Source organism: Chlorocebus sabaeus, chromosome 27, assembly GCF_047675955.1.
Source record: "Chlorocebus sabaeus isolate Y175 chromosome 27, mChlSab1.0.hap1, whole genome shotgun sequence".
NCBI lineage: Eukaryota > Metazoa > Chordata > Mammalia > Primates > Cercopithecidae > Chlorocebus > Chlorocebus sabaeus.
The window spans coordinates 47018101-47042360 of NC_132930.1; the positions used below are offsets into that span (position 1 = coordinate 47018101).

At 47.0% G+C, this 24260-nt stretch overlaps 1 protein-coding gene across 4 annotated transcripts in view; it reads right to left on the reverse strand.

Moving 5' to 3' along the window:
• Positions 1 to 5464: 5464 nt before the first annotated feature.
• The window catches only part of FAM193A (family with sequence similarity 193 member A), a 198646-nt gene continuing 179850 nt past the window's right edge, over positions 5465 to 24260 (reverse strand). For all 4 annotated transcript variants that reach the window (XM_073012569.1, XM_073012566.1, XM_073012567.1 and 1 more), the window contains 2 exons: positions 23290 to 23371; positions 5465 to 6263 (listed from right to left, as the gene is read on the reverse strand). In XM_073012569.1, coding sequence (XP_072868670.1) covers positions 6170 to 6263; positions 23290 to 23371 — 176 coding nt within the window. In that variant the 3' untranslated portion in view covers positions 5465 to 6169. The remainder of the gene's footprint in view (positions 6264 to 23289; positions 23372 to 24260) is intronic.

Here is a 24260-nt window from a genome sequence, read left to right on the forward strand (position 1 = left end):
TGGAGTGCAGTGGTGTGAATATGGCTCATTGCAGGCTTGAGCTCCTGGGCCTAATTGCTTTGGCTACAACCTCTAGCACAATGTTGAACAGAAACTGCAAAACAAGTATCTTCGCCTTGTTCCTGATCTTAGGGGGGAAAGCATGCAGTCTTTCACCACATTATGGATATTAACTGTAAGTTTTTTGTAGATGTCATTCTTTAGGTTGAGGAAGTTCTCATCTGTTCACACTTGGTGAAATGCTTTTATTGTGCAGAAGTGTTGGATTTTGTCAAATGCTTTTTTTGCATCTATTGAGATGATCATGCAATTAAAATTTCTATTTTTTTTTTGAGACGGAGTCTTGCTCTGTCGCCCAGGCTGGAGTGCAGTGGCAGGATCTCAGCTCACTGCAAGCTCCGCCTCCCGGGTTCACGCCATTCTCCTGACTCAGCCTCCAGAGTAGCTGGGACTACAGGCGCCCGCCACTGCGCCCGGCTAGTTTTTTGTTTTTTTAGTAGAGATGGGGTTTCACCATGTTAGCCAGGATGGTCTCGATCTCCTGACCTTGTGATCCGCCCATCTCGGCCTCCCAAAGTGCTGGGATTACAGGCTTAGCCACCGCCCCCAGCCTAAAATTTCTATTAACATGATGTATTACATTAATTATATGTTGGATATTGAACCACCCTTGCATTCCTGGGATCCCACTTGATCATGGTGTATATTTTTTTTCTTATATTGCTGGATTTGGTTTTCTAGTATTTTGTTGAGGAATTTTGCATCAATATTCATAAGAGATATTAGTCTGTAGTTTTCTTGTGATGTCTTTGTCTAGTTTTGGTATCAGGTAATACTGGCCTCATAGAATTAGTTGGGAACTGTTCCTTCTTCTATTTCTGAGTTTGAAATATTGGTTTTAATTCTTCTCTAAGTGTATGGTAAAATCCAGCAGTGAAGACTTCTAGGCTTGAGCTTTTGTGGGTACTTTTTCTCGTTTTAAATTACTATTTCAACATACTTCACTCATTATAGGTCTAGTCAGATTGTCTATTTATTCTGGAGTCAGTTTTTTTTGTTTTTTGTTTTTTGAGACTGAGTCTTGCTCTGTGCCCCAGGCTGGAGTGCAGTGGCGTGATCTCGGCTCACTGCAAGCTCCGCCCCCCGGGCTCATACCATTCTCCTGCCTCAGCCTCCCAAGTAGCTGGGACTACAGGCGTCCACCACTACGCCCGGCTAGTTTTTTGTATTTTTTTAGTAGAGACGGGGTTTCACGGTGTTAGCCAGGATGGTCTCGATCTCCTGACCTTGTGATCCGCCCGCCTCGGCCTCCCAAAGTGCTGGGATTACAGGCTTGGCTGGAGTCAGTTCGTATAGTTTCTTCCTGTCTAGAAATTTGTCCATTTCATCTGCTATGGTTTATATGTTCATATGTTAGAACCTAGTGCCCAAGGTGATAGTATTAAGAGGTGGGGCCTTCTGGAAAGTGTTCAAGTCATGAGTGCTCCATCATCATGAATGGGATAACAGCTTTTATAAAAGAGGTTGAAGGGATCATCTTAATTCCCTTTTTGCCCTTCTACCATATGAAGACACAGCAACAAGGTGCCACTTTGGAAGCAGAGAGTGAGCCCTTACCAGACACTGAATCTGTTGGTGCACTTTGCTCTTGAACTTCACAGCCTCCAGAACTGTGAGAAATAAACTTCTTTTATAAATTACTCAGTCTGTGATATTTGGTCATAGCTGCATGAATGGACTAAGACATCATCTAAATTACCAAATTTGCTGGCATATAATTGTTGTAGTATTCCTTTAAAATCCATTTTATTTGTGGCCAGTTCTGATTCTAGTAATTTGAATCCTCTGTCAATCTTGCTAAAGATGTCTATTTTGTTTACCTTTTTAAAACTTCTGGTTTTATTTTCTCCATTATTTTTGCATCCTCTGTTTCATTAATTTCTGATCTAATTTTTATGATTTTATTCCTTCTGCTTACTTTAGGCCTAGTTTGCTCTTTTTCCAGTGTCTTTTTTTTTTTTTTTTTTTTTTTTTTTTTTGAGACGGAGTCTTGCTCTGTCGCCCGGGCTGGAGTGCAGTGGCCGGATCTCAGCTCACTGCAAGCTCCGCCTCCCGGGTTTACGCCATTCTCCTGCCTCAGCCTCCCGAGTAGCGGGGACTACAGGCGCCCGCCACCTCGCCCGGCTAGTTTTTTGTGTTTTTAGTAGAGATGGGGTTTCACCGTGTTAGCCAGGATTGTCTCGATCTCCTGACCTCGTGATCTGCCCGTCTCGGCCTCCCAAAGTGCTGGGATTACAGGCTTGAGCCACCGCGCCCGGCCTTTCCAGTGTCTTAAGGTGACAAATTAGTTTATTGATTTGAGATCTATCTTCTTTCTTAATATAAACATTTTCAACTTCTGGGATGTGTGTTACCATTTTTTAGTTTGGGAGGTTTTCAGCTATTATTTCTTTGAATATTTTTTCTGCTCTTTGCTCTTCTTTTGACATTCCCATTACACATACGCTGGTATGCTCAATGGTGTCCTACATTTTTCTGAGACTTTTTCATTATGTTTATATTTTTTCTCTATGTTCTTTGGCTAGCATAATCTCTATCAGCCTATCTTCAAATCCACTTATTCTTCCTTCTGCTAATTTTAAAATTTAGGCTGGGTGCAGTGGCTCACCTGAAGTCAGGAGTTCGAGGCCAACCTGGCCAACATGGTGAAACACCATCTCTACAAAAAATAAAATAATTAGCCAGGCATGGTGGTGTGTACCTGTAGTCTCAGCTACTGGGGAGGCTGAGGCAGGAGACTCACTTGAACCCAGGAGTTGGAGGTTGTGGTGAGCGGAGATGTTGCCACTGCACTCCAGCCTGGATGACAGAGCAAGACTCTCCATCTCAAAAATAAATAAATAAATAAAAATAAATAAACTTTTCAGATTCTATAATTTCCATTTGGTTCCTTTAAAAAAATTTCTATATTCATTTGCTGCAGCCTTATTGTATCATTTTCTTTCTACTACCCACTAGTATTCAGCCCATGATGTTGCTCCTCAGGGTGTGCAGCTTTGTGTGTGCCCACAGTCACCCTGGGATGAAAGTCATTGTGGTAGAGTTCTCTTCCTCTTTCCCTGACCACATTCAGCAGTTAAGCCACTCATTGCCAACTCTATTGTTTTCCACAATGCCCTGGGGCATAAATGGCTCTACAAACAAACCCAATCAAATTCTGACTCCTTTGAAGAGTTTCTGGGAACACTGTGTGATATTCGTTCTGACCCCTGGATGCCTCCTCCCAGCTCTTCTCTTCCTCAGTTATCTCCTGCAAACTCTATGGCCTATAGCTGAGCCTGTATCTTGTCTGTCTTCGCAGGGTTTTATGGCCTCCACTGTTTCTGAAAGTGCCTTCAGGCTTGAATCTCTTCATTCTTTGTTGCAAACGAAGTCAGTTTCTTTGGGAAGAGATTAGGAGCTAACTGTCTTACTGCCTGTTTCTCTGCCCAGGCAAAATCTCTGAGCAGGGCTGAGCGCTGAGGGTGCAGAAAACAGTAAGCTTCTCAATACAACTGTTCACTGTTAATGTTTCCTTTCTAGCTATTGTTATTCTGTTTCATTTCATGACTATTACAAGTTGAGTATGCCTAACCCGAAAGGTTCCAAAATTCAAATCCTTTTGAGTGTTAAGATGATGCTCCCAGGGAATGCTCATTGGAGCATTTTGGATTTCAGATTTTTGGATTAGAAATGCTCAGTCGGTAAGTACAATGCAAATATTCCAAATCTAAAAAGTCTGAAACTGGACACACTTCTGGTACTGAGGATGCCAGATAAGGGATAAGGGATACTCACCCTGTACTACTGAGTCAAGTGTGAGGCTCCCCCAGGGCGGCCCCACCCTCCCCCACAGGGGAGTGATGTCACCAGGAACCCCAGGGGCTCCCATCAAGTCAGGGACCCTGGAGCTGGATGTTCTACAAGCATCCTGGGATGCTGGATGAGTGGTTTCCAGGGAAATAGGGGAAGATCCTTCCTGGCATGGGCATGGCCAGGAGAATGGCTGGGAGCCTGAGGGCCAAAGTGAGCAGGTGCAGGTCAGGGGCCAGAGCAGGCAGAGCTGTGAAGCCGCAGGCAGGGTCGCCATGGAGGTGATGGGAGTGCCCAGAACTGGGCATGTGGGGTGGGCGTCTGAGGGTCTCTAGGTCCCAGCATGGTACTCCGTGTGTTGGGGCACCCAGAGTTCCCCATCACCATTCAGGGCCCTGCAGTTTCCCTCAGCAACAGGCATGGTTCTACTGGAAGAGGAGGCTGAGATGCAGATGTGGGACTGTCCCCCAGCGCAGTGTCAAGGCTGTCCAAGGAGAGAGCAGGGCAGGCTCTGGGGGCCTGGGCACGCAGCTTTTCCATAGGGCGAGGCCTGCCCCCACCACACAGTCAGAAGAGGAGGCTGGAGTCCCGGGGGCCTGCCCTGCACTGGGGTTTCTGCCTCTCAAGGACACTCCTGTTGCGGTCATGGCCCGACCTGCTTCACTCTCTGCCCTATCATCCCACGAACAAAGCAATGTTCTCTTCCTCACACCTGGGAAAAAAAAAAAAAAAAGCAAGGAAAGCTCCTCATGCTGTACCTCCTGCTGGCTGGTGACCCTTTTTCAGCTCTCGTGCAATCTCCAGAGTTCTAGGACCTGCTGTCCCCACCTCATTCTCCTGCAAACTGATGCCTGGGCGGGGCTGCCCTGGGCCTTGTCTCCCCTGACCTGCCTCGAAGCGTCCTCACCCTCTGCCTTCCTGGTTCCACAGCTCCGGCCCCCATCCCATTGACTCACCCCTGCGGGGCCCTCACCCAGGCTCCGTCCATGAACAGCAGTCCCCAGTTCCAGACCTCTCACCTGGGTGGCTGGTGGCATCCCAGACTCACCGTCCACAACTGGTCTCCAGTCCCACCTCCCCAGTTCCAGATCTCTCACCTGGGTGGCTGGTGGCATCCCAGACTCACCGTCCACAACTGGTCTCCAGTCCCACCTCCAGGCACACAGCGTAGGTCTTCCCCTCTTCCTCCTACCTGCGTCCTGTCCGCTAGGAAATCCTGTGGCCTCATCGTCCAAATACCTCCAGAAGCTGGCCCTCCCTACCCTCTCCCCAGCCAGGCCCTGCCCTCTTCACCTTCACTCAGGGTGAAGTCATACTTTGATGGGGCACAGAGGCAGGTGGAACATGAGGCTGGGAGAAGTGGGAGCTACTGAGTGTTCTAGGTGGTGAGAAGTAACCATGATGCAGCTCCTTGGGAGCTTTCTGTCTCCTGCTGCCTGCTCTGCCTGGCACACAGAAGATGGTGGGGGCACCAGGATCGCTGAGCTGTTGCCTGGAGAGACCTGGGACCTGATCCGGGGTGGTGCCCTGGCTCCCCCATGGTGGACACATCACCTGCATGCCCTCTCCCACTATCCCCCCATCCCCCCAGCAGAAAGAAGCAGCCGAGGTCTCCTGCTGTACTAATGTATTCCATCTTTCAAAAAGAAAGACATGATTTTAATATTACTTAACAATATGTTAAAAAAGTAGCCAGGCAGGCCTCCGTGTTAATACAGTCGTACACTCTATAACAGACTTGATGGTGTGAGTACTGGGTGGGCTTGTTTTTAACTTTCTCGTTCTGCAAGGGATCTTACACAAGCTGGCTACAAGTCAGGGGGATCAAACACAAACAGCGCAACGTGTACACTCGGAGACAGTAGATTGTGGAGAACAAAGGAGGCCTGCCCCGCCCAGCCCGCCGAGGGTGGGACGCAGGGGCACAGGAGAGCTGAGTGATGGCCAATACCCCGGTGAGGACAGATGACAGGACAGGGCGCAATGCAGAGGCAACGGAGCCACGTGGATGATGCAAACTCCTATCTGGCCACGGCCCAGGCCTCCGAGGCCGTGGTAGTGGGAGAACTTGGCGGGAACTACTGTTCCAATCCGACAGCACAGAGCTACAATCGAAGGAGTCTCACGCACAGACTACACGCACACGAGCTAACAGCGTGGGCCGAGCATCGACTTCTCGGTCTGGGGTTTCAGGCAGCACCAGCTCCGCACAGCCCTTGGCAAGCACCGCGGCTCTGGGGCGCGAGCGAGGGGCTTGGCTCTTGGAGTGGTGCAGCCTGGCCTGCCTCTCGCGTGTCCCTCTCCAGGCAGTCCTCATTCAGTGGGCAGCAAAGGTGGCTTTTTTCAAGCTAAAATTGGACCAGTTGATAGACAGTCTTTGTCGGGTCTGTCTAGCAGAATCCAAGCAGAACCTGCAAAGACAAAAAGCCAAACAGTCACTGAAGGAAACCGCCCACAACCAAGCTGGTGCTCGGCAAAGCCTATCACGCTCCTGTTCTTGCCAGAAACTCACTGCGGGGTCAGGGGTTTGGATTCTCAGTGAGGGGCATGGTGTCAAGGGTCCCCTCCAGGCCCTGCCACAGGCTGCACTTGAGAAGGGGAAAGGACTGGGGAGGAGGAGTGGGTGGGCAGAGGGAGTCCTGAGAAAGAAAACAAACTTTTAATCTGAAAACTGTGAGTCCCCTTAAATTATCAGGCCCAGGCTGGGTGCGGTGGCTCACACCTGTAATCCCAGCACTTTGGGAGGCTGAGGAGGGCAAATCACTTCAACTCAGGAGTTCGAGACCAGCCTGGGGCAACATGGTGAAATCCCCTTTTGTTTTTGAGACAGGGTCTCACTCTCTTGTCCAGGCTGGAGTGCAGTGGCAGTTTCGGCTCACTGCAACCTCCACCTCCAAGGTTCAAGCAATTCTCTGCCTCAGCCTCCCGAGTAGCTGGGACTACAGGCATGCACCACCACGCCCAGCATTTTTTTTTTTTTTTTTGAGAGGGAGTTTTGCTCTTGTCGTCCAGGCTGGAGTGCAATGGCGTGATCTCAGCTCACTGCAGCCTCGGCCTCCCAGGTTCAAGTGATTCTCCTGCCTCTGCCTGCTAGGATGACAGGTGCCCGCCACCACATCCAGCTGATTTTTGTATTTTTAGTAGAAACAGGGTTTCACCATGTTGACCAGGCTGGTCCATGCTCCTATCCTAAAGTGATCCGTCCGCCTCAGCCTCCCAAAGTGCTGGGATTATAGGTGTGAGCCACCATGCCTGGACACACCTAGCTAATTTTTTAACTTATTTTTTTGAAATGGAGTCTCGCTCTGTTGCCCAGGCTGGAGTGCAGTGGCACGATCTCAGTTCACTGCAACCTCTGCCTCCCGGGTTCATGCCATTCTCCTGCCTCAGCCTCCCAAGTAGCTGGGACTACAGGCACCTACCACCACGCCCGGCTAATTTTTTCTATTTTTAGTAGAGATGGGGTTTCACCGTGTTAGCCAGAATGGTCTCGATCTCCTGACCTCGTGATCTGCCTGCCTCGGCCTCACAAAGTGCTGGGATTACAGGCGTGAGCCACCGTGCCCGGCCGCCAAGAAGCTTTTATAGAGAGCAGAGGCCTCAAAAACATTGTATACACATATATCCTAAATATCAGCTTCTAATTAAGTCAACTTTCAACTCTAAAGCTGTTTAAAAGCATTCCTGTGTCAGGTTTTAGCGGGGCAAATAGTCAATATTCTTGTTTCTTGGTTTTTCCTTCCTGAAATTGACATCAAGGAGGAGGTTTGAAGCTGGCCACGGTGGCTCATGCCTGTAATCCTACTACTGTGGGAGACTGAGGTTGGAGAATCACTTGAACCCAGGATTTGAGACCAGCCTGTGCAACATAGTGAGACTCCATCTTTACAAAAAGTAAAAAGTTAGCCAGGAGTGGCAGCACACATACGTATGTGCCTATGGTCCCAGCTGCTCGGGGCTGAGGTGGGAGGATCCTTGAGCCTGGGAAGTCAAGGCTGCAGTGAGCTGTGATGGTGCCCCCACATGCCAGCCTGGATGACAAACGTGAGACCCTGTCTCAAAAATAATAAAGCCTTGCTGTGGTGGCTCATGCCTGTAATCCCAGCACTTTGGGAGGCTGAGGTGGGTGGATTGCTTGAGCTTACAAGTTCAAGGGCAGCCTGGACAACATGGTAAAACCTCATCTCTACGAAAAAATACAAAAATTAGCCAGGTGTGGTGGCGCACACATGTAGTCCTAGCTACTTGGGAGGCTGTGGTGGGAGCATGGCTTGAGCCTGGGAGGCGGAGGCTGCGGTGAGCCTGTTGCCGGTGGCAGGTATCTGAGTTGCTGGTGGCAAATCCGTACGTGTCTGCAGCAGCCTCAATTATTGCCTCCTCAGACGAAAGAATCTGACCAAAGGCCATAAGGCAGAAGAAGAGACTGAGGTAAGTTTTAGAACAGGAGTGAAAGTATTAAAAAGCCTGGCCAGGCGCGGTGGCTCACGCCTGTAATCCCAGCACTTTGGGAGGCCAAGACGGGTGGATCACAAGGTCAGGAGATCGAGACCATCCTAACACGGTGAAACCCTGTCTGTACTAAAAAATACAAAAAACTAGCCGGGCGAGGTGGCGGGTGCCTGTAGTCCCAGCTACTAGGGAGGCTGAGGCAGGAGAATGGCATAAACCCGGGAGGCGGAGCTTGCAGTGAGCTGAGATCTGGCTACTGCACTCCAGCCTGGGAGACAGAGCGAGACTCCGTCTCAAAAAAAACCAAAAAAACAAACAAACAAACAAAAACAAAACCCACAAAGCTCTAGAGCAGAAACAAAAGGAAGGAAAGTGTACTTGGAAGAGGCCAAGTGGGCAACTTGAGAGACAAGTGCCCCGTCTGGCCTCTGACGTAGGGTTCTAGATGTTGGCATACTTGAGGGTCTTGTGTCCCTTCTCTCGATTCCTCCCTTGGGGTGGGCTGCCAGCACACACAGTGGTCTGCTAGCCCTTGGGAGGGAGCATGCGCAGTGTTTACTGGAGCGTGTGCGTGCTCACCTGAGGCGATCTTCCCTTACCGGTGGAATGCACCTGGAAGGTCACACACCAGTTAAACTCCACCATTTTGTGCCTTAGTGCACATGCTTGAGCTCACGTGCCCAACTCCTGAGATCTGATCAGGAAGCTGCTGAGCACCAGCTTCAGGTGTTTGTCTACTGGGGAAACTGCCTTTCCCTGGTGCTGGCTGGGACCAATGACTATTTTAGGCAGTTCGACAACTGCCTAACCATCACTGATGGTCGCCTGACGTCCCTGGTGGATGGAGGAGGCCCTCCCCTGCCCGGCTCACACCTGACTAGTTGCCCTCTGTAACAAGCTAAGAATGTGCCACTGTACTCCGGCCTGAGCAGACAGAACCAGACTTTGTCCTCTCATCAAAAACAAAAAAAAAAGGTTTTGGAGGTGGAACATATTTGCTTATTAGAGGTCTAGGGTAATCACTATTTAAAGCTATTTGTCTTTGAATGTTTTAATAAACTGTTTCGTTTCTGAGTATATGGTTTCATTTAGCTTAGGAGAAGGCTAAACAAAACAACAAAAAACCCCTATCATATTCTAAATGTAAACCAGAAATTTACAACCATTCAAGGGCATACCTGCACAAATGACTCAAAACCAACACACACAGACATGCATGAGACCAAAATTAAGAATCCCTTTATGGCTTCAACCAAGGTCTCTAAAGAGGGAACAAAATTTCAGCCCCAAGCCCCTTTCAAGAGCAGCTTAAAGAAAGTCTTGCTAGCTGCAAATAGGGCGTAACCCACGTCGGTCAGGCCATATTTTCGAAGGTCTCAGCTTCTCAGCTGACAGTCTATGCACAAATGCCAGGTGGAAGATTTAAAGAGACAGGAAAGTAGAAAAATGAAACTGCCCATGGGACTAGTGCCAAAAGTTGGGAAAATGAGGGAAGGTAAAGGTATGGGGTTGGGCTGGGGTGGTAGCTCACGCTTGTAATCCTACCACTCTGGAAGACCGAGGTGAAAGATACCCAGAGGCCAGAATGGACAACATAAAGAGATGCCTTCTCTACCGAATTAAAAAAAAAAAAACAACTGGGCTGGGTGTGGTGGCTCATGTCTGTAATCCCAGCACTTTGGGAGGCTGAGGTGAGGTGGGCGGATCACCTGAGGTCAGGAGTTCGAGACCAGCCTGACCAACATGGAGAAACCCCGCCTCTACTAAAAACAGAAAATTAGCCAGGCATGGTGGCACATGCCTGTAATCCCAGCTACCCAGGATGCTGAGGCAGAAGCATTGCTTGAACCTGGGACGCAGAGGTTGCAGTGAGCCAAGATTGCACCATCGAACTCCAGCCTGGGCAACAAGAGCGAAACTCCGTTTCAAAAAAAAAATAATAGGCTGGGCGCGGTGGCTCAAGCCTGTAATCCCAGCACTTTGGGAGGCCGAGGCGGGCGGATCACGAGGTCAGGAGATCGAGACCATCCTGGCTAACCCAGTGAAACCTCGCCTCTACTAAAAAATACAAAAAACTAGCCGGGTGAGTTGGCAGGCGCCTGTAGTCCCAGCTACCCGGGAGGCTGAGGCAGGAGAATGGCATAAACCCGGGAGGCGGCGCTTGCAGTGAGCTGAGATCTGGCCACTGCACTCCAGCCTGGGCGACAGAGCGAGACTCCGTCTCAAAAAACAAACAAACAAACAAAAACAAAAAAAAATAATAATTTTTTTTTTTTTTTTTAAATTAGTTAGGCACGGTGGCGCATCTGTAGTCCCAGCAGTGAACTGTGATCAGGGCACTTCACTTCAGCCTGAACTAAGACTTTATTTTTAAAAAGTCTTTTGCGGTTTAAAGTTTGCTCACAGATTCCTCTGTCCCCGCTGGCACCACCTGTGGGCTGCTAAGTAGCTGTCTTCAGTAAAAAAGGATTTATGTCCTACCTTTAGGCAAACATGAGAGAGGTGGAGAGAGCCCCCTGTACTGTCTTCAGTTCAACAATACCCAGTATTTGAGAGAGAAATGTTTTAGCTTCCTTTAGTAGAAAAGATGACAAATGGGTATCCCAAATGGTCAAGTCATAAATAATTTTAAGTAAATTCAAATTAATTCCTATTAGTGGTTATCCTAAGCTAAAGGTATCCACTGAGGAAAGAAATCTGTAGCGGCTCTAAGGAACTGTAACTTTGTTTCAAATCCAGTTCAGCAGGAATGCTGCTTAGCTAATTCCCTAAGAGATGACAAAGTGAGAGACCGTGTCTCAAAAAACAATAAATAGCCGGGTGCGGGGGTTCACGCCTGTAATCCCAGCACTTTGGGAGGCCGAGGCGGGCAGATTACGAGGTCAGGATATCGAGACCATCCTGGTTAACACGGTGAAACCCCGTCTCTACTAAATATACGAAAAAAAAATTAGCCAGGCATGTTGGTGGGCACCTGTAGCCCCCAGCTACTTGGGAGGCTGAGGCAGGAGAATGGCGTGAACCTGGGAGGCGGAGCTTGCAGTGAGCCGAGATCGCGCCACTGCACTCCAGCCTGGGTGACTGAGCGAGACTCCTTCTCAAAACAAACAAACAAAACAATAAATAAAGACTTACATCCTTAAGTGACTGAGAGCACTCTCTAAAACAAACTTCCACATCTCTTAACTTGAGGGCCAGGGAGAGAACTCACCTTCAGGCACCAGTTTAAAACTAACAGGAATTGGTCACAATTTCTTTTTGAGATGGAGTCTCGCTCTGTTGCCAGGCTGGAGTGCAGTGGCGCAATCTCGCCTCACTGCAACCTCCTCCTCCCGGGTTCAAGCAATTATCCTGCCTCAGCTTCCCGAGTAGCTGGAACTACAGGTGAGAGCCACCACGCCCAGCTAATTTTTGTACTTTTAGTAGAGATGAGGTTTCACCATGTTGGCCAGAATGGTCTCGATCTCTTGACCTCATGATCCACCAGCCTCGGCTTCCCAAAATGCTGGGATTACAGGCGTGAGCCACTGCGACCAGCCGGTCACATTTTTTTTTTTTTTGAGTCGGAGTTTTGCTCTTGTTGCCCAGGCTGGAGTGCAATGGCATGATATGGGCTCACTACAACCTCCCCTTCCCGGGTTCAAGAGATTCTGCTGCCTCAGACTCCAGAGTAGCTGGGATTACAGATGTGCACCAACACACCTGGATAATTTTTATTTTTTTGGTATTTTTAGTAGAGGTGGGGTTTCACCATGTTGTCCAGGCTGGTCTCAAACCCCTGACCTCAAGTGGTCCACCCGCCTCGGCCTCCCGAAGTGTTGGGATTACAGGCATGAGCCACTGCACCTGGCCCTGGTCACAAATTTAGGGAGAAAAAAGGGTCCGAATTACAAACAATGGGAAGCAGCAATTTTAAAAGCATGCTGTGTAATTTAGGACAAAAAATTAAACCAGAGGAGGAAGGGAGCCAAACTGCCGATACCGGGACCCGGATCCCATGCTGTGAAGCGAGGCCAGAGAAGGCAGTTTTCCTTCTTTTCCCCTGAAACCTGAATCTCTCGCCTCTTTAGAAAGGGAACGGGGTTAGAATCAACAACTCAAGTTTTTAAGAAAAAAGAACAAATTAGGAGAGGAGGTGATTACAAAAGTTGTTTGTCAGAGTCAGGCTTGGTGGCTCACGCCTCTAATCCCAACGTCTGGAAGGCCGAGGCAGATAGAGCACTTGAATCTAGGAGTTTGAGACCACCCTGGACGACATAATGAGACCCATCTCTACTAAACATTTTAAAAATTAGCTGAGATTGGTGGCCCACGCCTGTAGTCCCAGCTAGTCAGGAGGCTGAGGTGGGAGGATTAATAGAGCCTGAGAGGTCAAGGGTGCAGTGAGCCAAGATCATACCACTGTAATCCAGCCTGGGTAACAGAGCAACACTACTGTCTTTTAAAAAAAAAAAAAAAAAAAAAAAAAGTTGTCAAGAATTCATTGGTTTATAGAAATTATATTGATAGTGATTGCCTATAAACTGTTAAACTATAGGATATGAGTTATCTAGTATATGACAACATTAAGAGGTTAATTTACAGCTACTTTGGCCACACTCTATCTAGAGTCTATACAGCAGGTGGATTACTTAGTTCGAGGTGGGGGAGGGGGTAGGATGTGCCTGCTCTCACATTTCACTGCCTCTCTGGATGTGATACTCTTTTTTCTTTGAGACAGGGTCTTACTCTGTTGCCCAGGCTGGAGTGCAGTGGTGCAATCACAGCTCACTGCAACCTGGACCTCCGGGGCTCAAGTGACCCTCCCCTACCTCAGCTTCCCGAGTAGCTGGAACTACTAGTGTGCCACCATGCCCAGCTGATTCTACTTTTTGTAGAGATGACGTCTTGCTGTGTTGCCCAGGCAAGCACCTTCTATATATATCTATATATATCTACACACATACATATATATATTATTTTTTAATTAAAAAAGAGACAGGGCCAGGCGAGGTGGCTCACGCCTGTAATCCCAGCACTTTGGGAGGCTGAGGTAGGTGGATTACCTGAGGTCAGGAGTTCGAGGTCAGCCTGGCCAACATGGTGAAACTCTGTCTCTACTAAAAATACAAAAAAATTAGCTGGGCGTGGTGGCAGGTGCCTGTAATCGAGGCTACTCAGGAGGTTGAGACAGAAAAATCGCCTGAATTTGGGAGGCGGAGGTTGCAGTGAGCCAAGATTGCACCATTGCACTCCAGTCTGGGTGACAAGAGCAAAACTCCATCTCAAAAAGTTAAAAAAATAGTAATAATAAAAGCTGCTCAGTGGACTGAATTCCTCTCTTCCGTAACCCTTGATAACCATATGCACTTTCTCAGCCCGCTTTTCTTTTTGTTGACATGATTTCTGCCAAGAATGATGTAAAGCTTCATGGACTGGAAAGTTTACATTCTTTCTCTATCCTCTGTTTTTTTTTTTTTTTTTGAGACGGAGTCTCGCTCTGTCGCCCAGGCTGGAGTGCAATGGAGCGATCTCGGCACACTGCAACCTCCGCCTCCTGGGTTCACACTATTCTCCTGCCTCAGCCTCCCGATTAGCTGGGACTACAGGTGCTCGCCAGCACGCCCAGCTAATTTTTTGTAGTTTTGAGTAGAGACAGGGTTTCACAGTGTTAGCCAGGATGGTCTCGACCTCCTGACCTCGTGATCTGCCCACCTCGGCCTCCCAGAGTGCTGGGATTACAGGCGTGAGCCACCGCATCCGGCCTGTTTTGTTTTTAGACAGGGTCTCACTCTATCTCCCAGGCTGGAGTGCAGCTGCACAATCACAGCTCACACCTCAAACTCCTGGGCTCAAGTGATCCTCCACCTCAGCCTCCCAAATAGCTGGGATTACAAGGTATGAACGCCGTGCCCGGCTTCTTATTTCAGATAAACAAAAGATTAATAATTGCTTATTTCTTAGGTTTTCACTGTAAGGTTACTAAAAGTTAAAATTCTAACATACAGTAACTCAAAGTCGAGATAAGCAGGAAAACAGTTCTATATGTAGAATACATAAGAAAACCAAGATGTGTTTTGGTAAGGAAGGTTATAAGAAAAACACAAGGATGTGGTTTTGTCAAAGGAAAAAGTGATTTTGACTAGTTCAGAGGTTATTTAAAAGTGATATTAAGTTGAACAAAAGATGGCAAAGAAAAAATGAATACAGAAAGTTGGGAAAAGGAAGTGAATGGGACAATTCTAAGAGGTTATAAAAGATTTATGGAAATCTTGTGTGGTCAAAGCTGACTGAGACTGGATGGATCTGTTTAAAAGACTTTACTACAATTAATAGTAATACACTGATGTAACTGGTTTTCTCTTTTCAATAAGATTTCATGTAGTATTAATAAGAGATAATAAAATATTTTGTCAATTATCTTTTGAGTAAGTTGAAAAAAAAAAAAAGATATTCTGTTGGCCTCATGCCGTTTTCATTATGTCTTCTGACTGTTGAGAAAACTGAGTCTCAGGCAGGCCGTGGTGGTGCACGCCTGTGGTCCCAGCTACCAAGGAGGCTGAGGTGGAAAGATCACCTGAGCCTGGTGGTTAAGGCTGCAGTGAGCCCTGACTGCACCACTGCCTGAGCAATGGAGTGAGACCCTGTCTCAAAACACCCCCCCAAAAACCACAACCCCCACAACCAGAGTCTTCTATCAAAATATAAAGGTTTTTGCTTTTTGAAACCTTTGAATTATTAATTTGATTAAATGAATAACTTACTTTGTGATCTTATTTTGATATCAAGTGTTTTAAACCTCTGAGATTTGACATACTTCCTAAAATCAAATTTTAAATTCTAAATTAGTCTTTTTTACTTCAAATTTTTTCTTTTTTTTTTTTTTTGAGACAAGAGTCTCACTCTGTTGCCCAGACTGGAGTGCAGTGGTACAATCTCAGCTCACTGCAATCTCCATCTCCTAGGTTCAAGCAATTCTCTGCCTCAGCCTCCCGAACAGCTGGGATTGCAGGCGCCCACCACCATGCCTAGCTAATTTTTGTATTTTTAGTAGAAAAGGGGTTTTAACATCTTGGCCAGACTAGTCTTCAACTCCTGACCTTGTGATCTACCCGTCTTGGCCTCCCAAAGTGGGATTACAGGCCTGAGCCACTGTGCTTGGCCTAAAGTATACTTTTTTATGGTTTGAGACAGAGTCTCACTCTGTCGCCCAGGCTGGAGTGCAGTGGCCGGATCTCAGCTCACTGCAAGCTCCGCCTCCCGGGTTTACACCATTCTCCTGCCTCAGCCTCCCAAGTAGCTGGGACTACAGCCGCCCACTACCTCGCCTGGCTAGTTTTTTGTATTTTTCAGTAGAGATGGGGTTTCACCGTGTTAGCCAGGATGGTCTTGATCTCCTGACCTCGTGATCTGCCCGTCTCGGCCTCCCAAAGTGCCGGGATTACAGGCTTGAGCCACTGCACCCGGCCTTTTTTTGTATTTTTAGTAGCGATGGGGTTTCACCATGTTAGCCAGGAGGATCACGAGGTCAGGAGATTATAGGCATGAGCCACCGCGCCCAGCCTAAAGTATACTTTTGTAAGCAAAATTGAAACACTGGACCAGGTGTGGTGGCTCATTCCTGCAATCCCAGCACTCTGGAAGGTTTGAGAATCCTCTGAGCTCCGGAGTTCCAGAACAGCCTGGGCAACATGGCAAAACCCTGTCTCTTATTTATTTATTTATTTATTTATTTATTATTTGTCTCCAAATCTGAACGAAACCTGAAAATGGTTATTATTGTCACCCATCCACTAGGTATAATTATGGTTGCTTAAACTGTGGTTCATTCATTCAACCACAAACATTTGTGAATGCCCAACAGTGTTCTTGCCTGGCAGCCTCTATGAGACTGAGCCCCTCCCTCCCCCAAACTGGAAGGGCTGACTGTGTCATCTCCCAGAATCCAATTTCTCTTTCCCTGGCCCTAGCTAGTCAAGCCCTGAGTTTGTGATGTTACCTCCTGCCTCTGCCGTCCCCTCCTAACTCTGACAATCAGTAATCCTGTCTCCATGAGTGCATGTGTGACCCTGTCCTCCGAGCCCCTTCTCGACACGGCAGCTAGAATAGAGTGCTCGAGAACATCAACCACATTCCTGCTCCAAGTCATTCAAGGAAGAAATCCACTCCAAACCATCGCACGGCTTCAACAGGTTCTTGCAGCATGGGCATAGAACTCACGCTGCTCTCTAAGGCCCCCAGGCCCAGTGTGACCTGGCTTTGTCCCTCCCCATACCACCTGCACCCCAGACACAGTGGCCTCCACATCAGGCCTGTTTTGTCAGCTGCAGACTACGTGAGACATGCACACGGTGTCTGACACACAGAACATCCACATAACCAGCATGCAGAATCCTGAGTCACAGCACCCCCAGGTCACGAAACCTGACACTGCTAACCATGGCGCCGTGCTGTCCTCTCCCAAGAGGTAGCCAGTGCTCTAGTGTTTGGAGTAATTAGTCCACCATAGTTTTTGGTAATTTCATGACTTCTCTATGGCATCCTAAATGGTAGTATGGTTGTGCTGTGTGGCCTCATATCGAGGGAACTGTACTTACAGCTTCTTATTTCACTCAACATTATGTCTGTGAGAGTTCTCCATGAGGCGGCAGTCTGTTCGTCTTCACTGCGGTATGAACACAGCAGTGAACACATAGCTATTGCTTGCTTCCTGCTTGCCCCGCCCCCCGGGGACATGCAGGAGAACCTCTCAGCTGTTTGCTGGCTTGCATGGGAGGCACAACTTCAATTTTGCTAGATTCTGCCAAACTCTTTTCCAAAGTAATTTAACAGTTATGCTCTCCGGAGTGGTGGGTAGGGACTCCCGTCACTCCACACCTTCCTCCAGCAGGAGAGAGGGAGGGCTCACCGGCCACAAACCCATGAAACAGCAGCACCTCCCCTGGTCTTGCTATGGGGCTCCTTGGTCAGGCTGAATTTGTAGTTTATTGGTCAAAAGCTTGCTGTGGGATCCTAATGTTTTGCCTTTGTTTTTTGTTTGGTTTTGGGAGAAAGGATCTCTCTGTTGCTTAGGCTGGAGTGAGGTGGCGTAAGCATAGCTCACTGAAGCTTCAAACTCCTGAGTTCAAGGGATTCTTCTGTATCAATTTCCTGAGTAGCTGGGACTGCAGGCATGTGTCACCATGTCCGGCTAATTTTTTTTTTTTTTTTTTTTGAGACGGAGTCTCACTGTCAGCCAGGCTGGAGTGCAGTGGCGAGATCTCAGCTCACTGCAAGCTCTGCCTCCCGGGTTCACGCCATTCTCCTGCCTCAGCCTCCCGAGTAGCTGGGACTACAGGCGCCCGCCACCACGCTTGGCTAATTTTTTGTATTTTTCGTAGAGACGGGGTTTCACCGTGTTAGCCAGGATGGTCTCGATCTCCTGACCTCGTGATCCGCCCGTCTCGGCCTCCCAAAGTGCTGGGATTACAGACATGAGCCACCGCGCCCGGCCCACGCCTGGCTAATTTTTAATTTTTCTGTAGAGTTGTGGTCTGTGTTGTTCAGGTTGGTCTCAAACTCCTGGCTTCAAGCAATCCCCTCGCCTTGGTCTCCTAAAGCACTGGGATTATAGGCATGAGCCACTATGGCCAGTCCTTGACAGTTTTATGATACTAACCCTTCCTATCTTTGGATAATGAATCTCTGTGATTTAGATCTTCTTTAATGTTTTCCAGTAAAGTTTCATAGTCTTTTGTATACAAGTCTTATGCAACTTTTGTCACATTTATCTGTGGATACTGCAGAGATTTTGGTGCTATTATAAACGCTTTTAATTTGAGCTACATTTCTAATTATTTGTGGTGTGGGTGTAGAGAAAAATAAATAAATAATTTTTTTTTTTTAATTAAAAAAAAAAAAAAAACAGGGTCTCGCTGTTGCCCAAGCTGGAGTGCAGTGGTGCCATCTTGGCTCACTGTAGCCTTGATCTCCTGGGCTCAAGGGATCCTGCCACTTCAGCCTCCGGAGTAGGTGGGACCACAGGTGCACGTCACCACACCTGGCTAATTATTTTATTTTTTGTAGAGACAGTATCTCACTATGTTGCTCAGGTTGGTCTCAAATTCCTGGGCTCAAGTGATCCTTCCACCTTAGCCTCACAAAATGTTGAAATTACAGGCGTGAGCCACCGTGCTCTGTTTAAAAACAAAAAACAAAAGCAAATAACTTCTGTACTGATCCTACACAGTTAGCCCCTTGCTGTCAGTTCTTTTATATTTCCTATGTAGACAATTAGATCACCTGTAAAACTGAGCTTTAGTTCCTCTTTTCTACTCCTTTAGCCTAGGAATTACAATTTAAGGTTGAATGTAAAATACTTTTTTTTTTTAATCTACTGATCCATGATCTACTGAACCATGATCGTATGACTCTTTTTAATATATTAATGTAGCAACTAACATTAGTGGATTTTCTAGATGGGTGCGGGGGCTCACACCTGTAATTCTGGCACTTTGGGAGGCTGAGGTGGGCAGATCACTTGAGGCCAGGAGTTCGAGAACAGCCTGGGCAATGTGGCGAAACCCCGTCTCTACAAAAAGAAGAAGAAAAAAAAATTAGCCAGGCATGGTGGCACATGCCTATAGTCCCAGCTACCTGGAGGGCTGAGGTGGGAGGACTGCTGGAGCCTAGGGAGGTCGAGGCTGCAGTGAACAGTGATTGTGTCATGGCACTCAAGCCTAGATGACAGAGTGAGACCCTGTCAGAAGGGAGGGAGGAAGGAGGATTTTTTTTTTTTTTTTTTTTTTTAAGACGAGTGTCTCTCTGTTGCCCAGGCTGGAGTACAATGGCGCAATCTTTGTTCACTGCAACCTCCGCCTCCCAGGTTCAAGTGATTCTCCTGCCTCAGCCTCCCGAGTAGCTGGGATTACAGGCGTGCACTATGACGCCTGGCTAATTTTGTATTTTTAGTAGAGACGGGGTTTCCCCATGTTGGTCAGGCTGGTCTCAAACTCCCAACCTCAGGTGATCCGCCCGCCTCAGCCTCCAAAGTGCTGGGATTATAGGCGTGAGCCACCACGCCTGGCCAATAAAGTGAATTTTCTAATATGAAACACTATTTGCGTTCCTGGGATAAACCAATTTGATCATGGTATACTGCTTTCTAAAATACACTGCTGCTGGATTTGGTATATATATATATATTTTTAATTACAATGATGTAGGTATGATAATATTTTTGAGACGAGAGTCTTGCTCTAGTTGCCCAGGCTCGAGTGCAATGGCATGATCTTGGCTCACTGCAACCTCTGCCTCCTGGGTTCAAGCGATTCTCCCGGAGCCTCAGCCTCCTGGAAAATACTTTCTTTAGGATTTTTGCTTCTAATATGAGCGAGACAAACCTGCGATTTTTCCTTTTATCTGGTATTGTTTTGGGCAGATTTTGGTGTCAAAATTTTACTTGTCTCGTAAGACAAAGTAGGGAGTATTCACTTGTGTGTGTGCTGTCTCACTCATTTAAATTCACTGGTAGAGTTTGCGCACGACTGGATAATTCATTCTTTGAAAATCTGAAAGTTTGGTAGAATTCTCAGTAAAACTGTTAAAATGTAGTTTTCTCACTGAGACTTACAGCTATTATTTTCATTTCTTTAGTAGTTACTGGACCATTCAGGCTATTTTTACCTTGGGTTGATTTTGCATTTCATAGTTTTAAAGTCAATTGTAATGAAGTTGTTACCAGTGTTCTCTTATTTTAATCTCTCCAGTATCTGCAGTTATTTCCTCCTTTTCACTTATATATTTACAAAATTTAAAAAAAAAAATTTTTTTTTGAGACAGGGCTCTTGTCACCCAGCTTGGAGGGTAGATGCACAATCTTGGTTCACTGCAACCTCCACCTCTCGGGCTCAAGCCATCCTCCCACCTCAGCCCCCTGAGTAGCTGGGACTATAGGCGCATGCCACCACGTCTGGCTAATTTTTTTGTATTTTTTGTAGAGACAGGATTTCATCATGTTGCCCAGGCTGGTCTTGAACTGACCTCAAGTGGCTTCCCAATGTGCTGGGATTACAAGCATGAGCCACAGCACCCGGCCAAAACTGTTTTTATTTTTTTGTTCTTTAATTACAGACATTTTCAAACACACACAAAAACAGATAGTACAGTATAATGAACATAGCCATCACCTGACTTTGATAATTATCAACATCCTAATTCTTCTTCCATCTAATTATGCTACATTTTGTGTCTTTTTTCCCTATTATTCTTAATCTGTCTCCTAAAGATTTGGTGTTTTCAATCAATCAAATTTTAGCTTTGTTGATCTTCTCTACCAAGTCTTTGTTTTCTATTTAATTATCTCCCTTATCTCCTTCTTTATATATTCTTTGGGTTTATTCTATTGTTCTGTTCCTAATTTCTCAAGGGAAATCTTTAACTCATTATGTTCCAGGATTTTTAAAAATGAATTTAGGCAATTACAGCCTTATATAAACAGCTCTAAAAAGTTAACTTTTTTCAGCATCCCACAGGTTTCCATATGCACTGTTTTAATTATCTTTTAGTTCTATGTATTTAGAAATTTTGACTCTCTGGGTATGGTGGTTCACACCTGTAATCCCAGCACTTTGGGAGGCTGAGGCGGGTGGATCACCTGAGGTCAGGAGTTCGAGACTAGCCTGGCCAACATGGTGAAACCTCATTTTTACTAAAAACAAAAAAAATTAGCTGGGCATGGTGGTGGGCGCCTGTAATTCCAGCTACTTGGAAGGCTGAGGCAAGAGAATCGCCTGAACCCGGGAGGCGGAGGTTGCGGTGAGCGGAGATCACACCACTGTACTCCAGTGTGGACAATAGACTGAGACTGTCTCCAAAACAAAACAAAACAAAACAAAAAAAAAAAACACAAGACTGGTTTCTTGACTCATGAGTTATTTAAACTTCTATACTTTTAGATTTCCAAATATTCTGTGATTTAAAAATTGATTTATAATAAATCTCTGATTAAAATATGTTGTGGTTAAAGAACACTATTCTTTGGGGAAAAAAAAATTTTTTTTCAGACAGGGTCTTGCTCTGTTGCCCAGGCTCGAGTGCAGTGGCGTGATCATAGTTTACTGCAACCTCAAACTCCTAGGTTCAAGTGATCCTCTGGCCTCAGTCTCCTGAGTAGCTTGGACTACAGGTGCATGCCTACCTCACCTTTTTTTTTTTTTTTTTTTTTTTTTTTTTTTTTTTTTGAGACAAAGTCTCTCTCTGTCACCCAGGCTGGAGTACAGTAGTGTGATCTCGGCTCACTGCAACCTCTGCCTCCCAGGTTCAAGCGATTCTCCTGCCTCAGTCTCCTGAGTAGCTGGGACTACAAGCACTCATCACCATGCCCAGCTAATTTTTGTATTTTTAGTAGAGATGGGGTTTCACCATGTTGGCCAGGCTGGTCTCAAACTCCTGACCTCAAGTGATCTGTCTTGGCCTCCCAAAGTGCTGGGATTACAGGCGTGAGCCATCAGGTGCAGCCTCTAGTCCAGTTTTGTTGTTTTTATTATAATACAAATAAATGCTTAATCACACCTGTAATCTCAGCACTTTGAGAGGCCGAGGTGGGTGGATCATTTAAAGTCAAGAGTTTGAGGCCGGGCGCGGTGGCTCAAGCCTGTAATCCCAGCACTTTGGGAGGCCGAGACGGGTGGATCACGAGGTCAGGAGATCGAGACCATCCTGGCTGACACGGTGAAACCCCGTCTCTACTAAAAAATACAAAAAACTAGCCGGGCGAGGTGGCGGGCGCCTGTAGTCCCAGCTACTCGGGAGGCTGAGGCAGGAGAATGGCGTGAACCCGGTTGGCGGAGCTTGCAGTGAGCTGAGATCTGGCCACTGCACTCCAGCCTGGGCCTCAGAGCGAGACTCCGTCTCAAAAAAAAAAAAAAAAAAAAAAAAAAAAAGAGTTTGAGACCTGCCTGGCCAACAGAGTAAAACCCCATTTCCACTAAAAATACAAAAATTAGCCAGGCGTGGTGGCGGGCCCCTGTAATCCTAGTTAGTCAGGAGGCTGAGGCAGGAGAATTGCTTGAACCTGGGAGGTGGGGATTGCAGTGAGCCAAGATCACACCATTGCACTCCAGCCTGGGCGACAGAGACTCCATCTCAAAAAATAAAAAAATGAAATAAATAGGCTGGGTGTGGTGGCTCACGCCTGTAATCACAGCACTTTGGGAGGCTAAGGCAGGTGCATCACCTGAGGTCAGGAGTTTGAGATCAGTCTGGTCAACATGGTGAAACCCCATCTCTACTAAAATACAAAAATCAGCCAGGTGTGGTGGCGGGTGACTGTAATCCCAGCTACTCCGGAGGCTGAGGCAGGAGAATTGCTTGAACCCAGGAGGCAGAGGTTGCAGTGAGCTGAGATGGTGCCACTGCACTCCAACCTGGGTGACAGAGCGAGATTCCCTCTCAAAAATAAAATAAAATAAAACAAAATTTTGTTACCATTAATTCACACAGTAGATAAAACACTATAGAACACAGCACTGATAAAATTTGCCCATCAGGAAAACAGCAAGTATCTAAAATGCTACTTTTCTTCTTAAAAGCATACTGCTCCAGTGTGTTCAACCATCAGCATATGTGAGGGTCACCCGGAAGGCTTTCAATAACACAAATGCCGGCCCCTTTCCAGAATCTGATCCGGCAGGTCTAGGGAGGGGCCTGTATCCCCCCGGAGATGCTGCTGGCCCAGGACACCTTGAGAGTCACTGCCTCGGTGGGGAGGGGTGGGGGGAAGCCACTGCTATCAACTATTTTTCTAGCATGTGAGGGGGAGGAGAAGTGAGACTGTGAGTGCTGGGAGTGGGGGAGGGGTGTGTGTGGCTGGCCTGTCCTGCTACAAGGCTCTTCAGTAGCCAGGCTGCATGGCTTGCTTGATGTAACTTCGTCTAAGACAACTAGAAGTGCCGTGGAAAGACAGAAAACCAAACATGTATGGCAAGCACACAATCACCACGGTTTCAGACACACAGCCTCCACATTTACCTTTTGAAATACTCCACTTCCCTCTCTGTCTCATCCATATCCACACTGTCTAGGTCAATATCCTTAGGAAGAAAGACATCATCTGTAAAATAAAAGAGAAGCAGCAAGTCAAATTACAGTAGCAGGCTATCTTATCAGAACAGAAGAAATCATTTGACTTCGCTCAATTTAAACAACTTCAAAAATTGTAAACGTTTTTCTAAAACGAGATTTTACAGAAGGCCAAAGGAGGACAGATCTCTGGTGTGTTTATGAACATCCAGGTCTGACCTGGAAACCGCAGAACTCACATGTCCGCTAAGCAAAGCAACCGTGGCTTCAGGTCCCATTAGAAGACATGTCTGCTAGAACCTAGACTCCCCATGTGACTGGTCATTACATGACAGGCAGCCCATCAGAGAGCCCTTTAGCAAGAACATTCCCAGAAATCTAAACTGTATGCAAGCCCAGGGACTGCCCAAAGTTTCTGCTGGTGTCAGGCAGAGCATAGCTGCCAGCAGAAGCTATCCAGAGGGCAGGCCCATATTAAGGAAAGTGCTGTCCTTCGAATGTGCCCTTGACAGGAAGAGGACCCAGACATCGACCCTACAGGAAGGCGGTTCTCCCAGGCATTCATCTCACCCATATGACATCCAGAGATTTCATCAAAACTTTTCTTTTCTTTTATTTTAGATGAAGTCTCACTCTGTCACCCAGGCATGATCTCGGCTCACTGCAACCTCCGTCTCCCAGGCTCAAGCAATCTTCCTGCCTCAGCCTCCTGAGTAGCTGGGATCACAGGTGCACACCACCAGGCCTGTGTAATTTTAATATTTTTGGTAGAGACAGGGTTTCACCATGTTACCCAGGCTGGTCTTGAATTCCTGGGTTCAAATGATCCACCCACCTCGGCCTCCCAAAGTGCTAGAATTACACGTGTGAGCCACTGTGCCTGGCCAAACACTTTCAAGTTGTTCCAAACAAAAACCAAG